This window comes from Phacochoerus africanus, chromosome 1, assembly GCF_016906955.1.
Source record: "Phacochoerus africanus isolate WHEZ1 chromosome 1, ROS_Pafr_v1, whole genome shotgun sequence".
NCBI lineage: Eukaryota > Metazoa > Chordata > Mammalia > Artiodactyla > Suidae > Phacochoerus > Phacochoerus africanus.
Window position 1 is genome coordinate 241,653,437 of NC_062544.1, and position 2,334 is coordinate 241,655,770.

General features: G+C 32.0%; 1 protein-coding gene across 1 annotated transcript; it reads right to left on the bottom strand.

The window, feature by feature from the left end:
- Positions 1 to 244: 244 nt before the first annotated feature.
- Positions 245 to 1,171, bottom strand: LOC125113344 (olfactory receptor 5K3-like). The gene has a single exon (XM_047755991.1). The coding sequence runs from the start codon at positions 1,169 to 1,171 to the stop codon at positions 245 to 247; it is 927 nt and encodes a 308-aa protein (XP_047611947.1).
- Between the last annotated feature and the right edge of the window lie 1,163 nt (positions 1,172 to 2,334).

Here is a 2,334-nt window from a genome sequence, read left to right on the forward strand (position 1 = left end):
TATTTGTGACTTTAAATATTTAGCTCACCCCCAGTGGAATCTCATAGCTTAGAATTTGGCATATATTTTAGCAGAATCATTCTTTTCTAAGTGTGTTTGACACATACGCTATTGTGTCTTAATAATTAGGTATTTTATAGACAAAGTGGCCAGATTCCATTTTATCAGTATTCCTTAATTTTGAAAAAAAGTTTAATAAATTTGAAAAAAGTTGTCTACATGTCATGGTATCTGTTTCAGAATGTTAGGAAATCTTCATCATTTTTTTCATAACAGTCATTACTTCCTTATTTCTTAGGCTATAAATAAAAGGGTTTAACAATGGAATCACTATAGTATAAAAAACAGCAACAGGTTTTTCTTTTTCTTCTTCTTTAACTGAATTTGGTCTAATATACATAAAGATAAGAGAACCATAGAATATTGAGACAGAGAGAAAGTGGGATGCACAAGTAGATAAGGCTTTCCTTCTTCCCTTGTTGGATTTCATTGTGAAAATTATGAAAAGTATGAAAAGATAAGAGATTATTACTGTGGTAATAGTGAAGATTTGAATGAACCCTGCCAAAATTAATATCATCAGTTCATTGATATAAGGGTCAACACAGGAGAGTCTATATAATGGAAGAACATCACAAAAAAAGTGATTGATTTGATGAGGCCCACAGAAAGTCAACCTAAACAGAAGCCCAACATGAATAACAGAATGCAGGTTTCCAGCTAGGTAGGCTCCTGTGGTCATCTGAATACAGAGTTTCTTTGACATCATGGTGTGGTACTGCAGTGGATTGCAGATGGCTACATAGCAATCATAGGCCATTGCTGCCAGGAGAAAGCAGTCTGCAGTTTCAGCTAGGCAGAGAAAATAAAATTGTGCCATGCATTCATACAGGGAAATTATGCTGTCCTTAGAGAAGAAGTTCTGTAACATCTTGGGGGTAATGGAACTGGAACAACAGGAATCCATCAGAGCGAGGTTACCCAGAAAGATGTACATTGGTGTGTGAAGACGACGCTCTATGACTATCAATGCCACCAGACCAAGATTTCCCACCATGGTGATCAGATAGATGGTAAGGAACACGAGAAACAAAATAGTCCTCAGGTCTGGGTGATCTGTAAATCCTGTGAGGGTAAACTCAGTGGTCAAGGATTGGTTATTCTCAGTCATCTCTTTCTTATCTGTTGAGACATGAATTATGGAAAGATATAAGATTTTAATTTAAAGTGTTTATAATTTATTTATTTATTTTTTATACTGTACAGTATGGTAACCCAGTTACACATACATGCATATGTTCTTTTTTCTCACATTATGATGCTCCATCATAAGTGACTAGACATAGTTCCTAGTGCTACACAGCAAGATCTCATTAATAGAATGTGTATAATTTTCCTTTTCAATTTTTATTTTTATAAAAAGGAGAGATTTTTCTTTAGTCTTTTCCTCCTGTTTCTGTAGTACAGGTACATCAACTCCTGGCGGACATTTATTTCCTTAACATGTCAGCTCTTCTGACCTCAACTCTTAACCTCAAGATTTGTGAGACTATTTTGTTAATTCTAGGGAAGATGTACACAGTGAAAATGGTTTGTCTTTATGAATTTTTTTAAGCGTAGTGTACAAGTCTGGAGTACCTATATTTTTTTCAGTGTTACCAAATATATTTAGTTTCAGTTTTTAAATTAAAACTTTTAAATAAATTTTCCTTTATTATATATATTTTATTAAATTTTCACAAGGTGTTTTCATGTATACTCCCAGTGGTGTGAATACTTGAAAATAGCATACATTCAAAATAGTAAATTTATGTCTTTGAAATTATGTGAAAATAATTAATGACTAGTTAGAGCATGATTCAATTTTAAAACGTAAACTTAGAGAGCTAAGGAATAAAATATGCATTGATTATCATCTTCATCTTTTTCCCCACTGAAACACACATTTCTATAAACACCTGCCATGCCATTATTCCTGTTTATTTTTGCCCAGATATTTAAATCCTTCCATTCTTTATGCAAAGCATAATATACAACATTTAATATTATAATTTATGATATATTATATATAATGTATATATAATACTAATATAGTTTTAACTAAATGCGTCAGAATATACTGATAGCCATTTTTCTATTCTCAAACATGTTTTCTACACCAAACACAATCTAGAAGGCCTTATGTATAATCTATGTTACGTATTTTTATAGCTGTATGCATAGGAACTAAAAGACATTTTTCCAAAAACAATAAAATTTCAACAAGCACATGAAAATATGTTCAACATCACTAATTAGTAGAGAAATGCAAATCAAAGCACAAAGTGATATCAA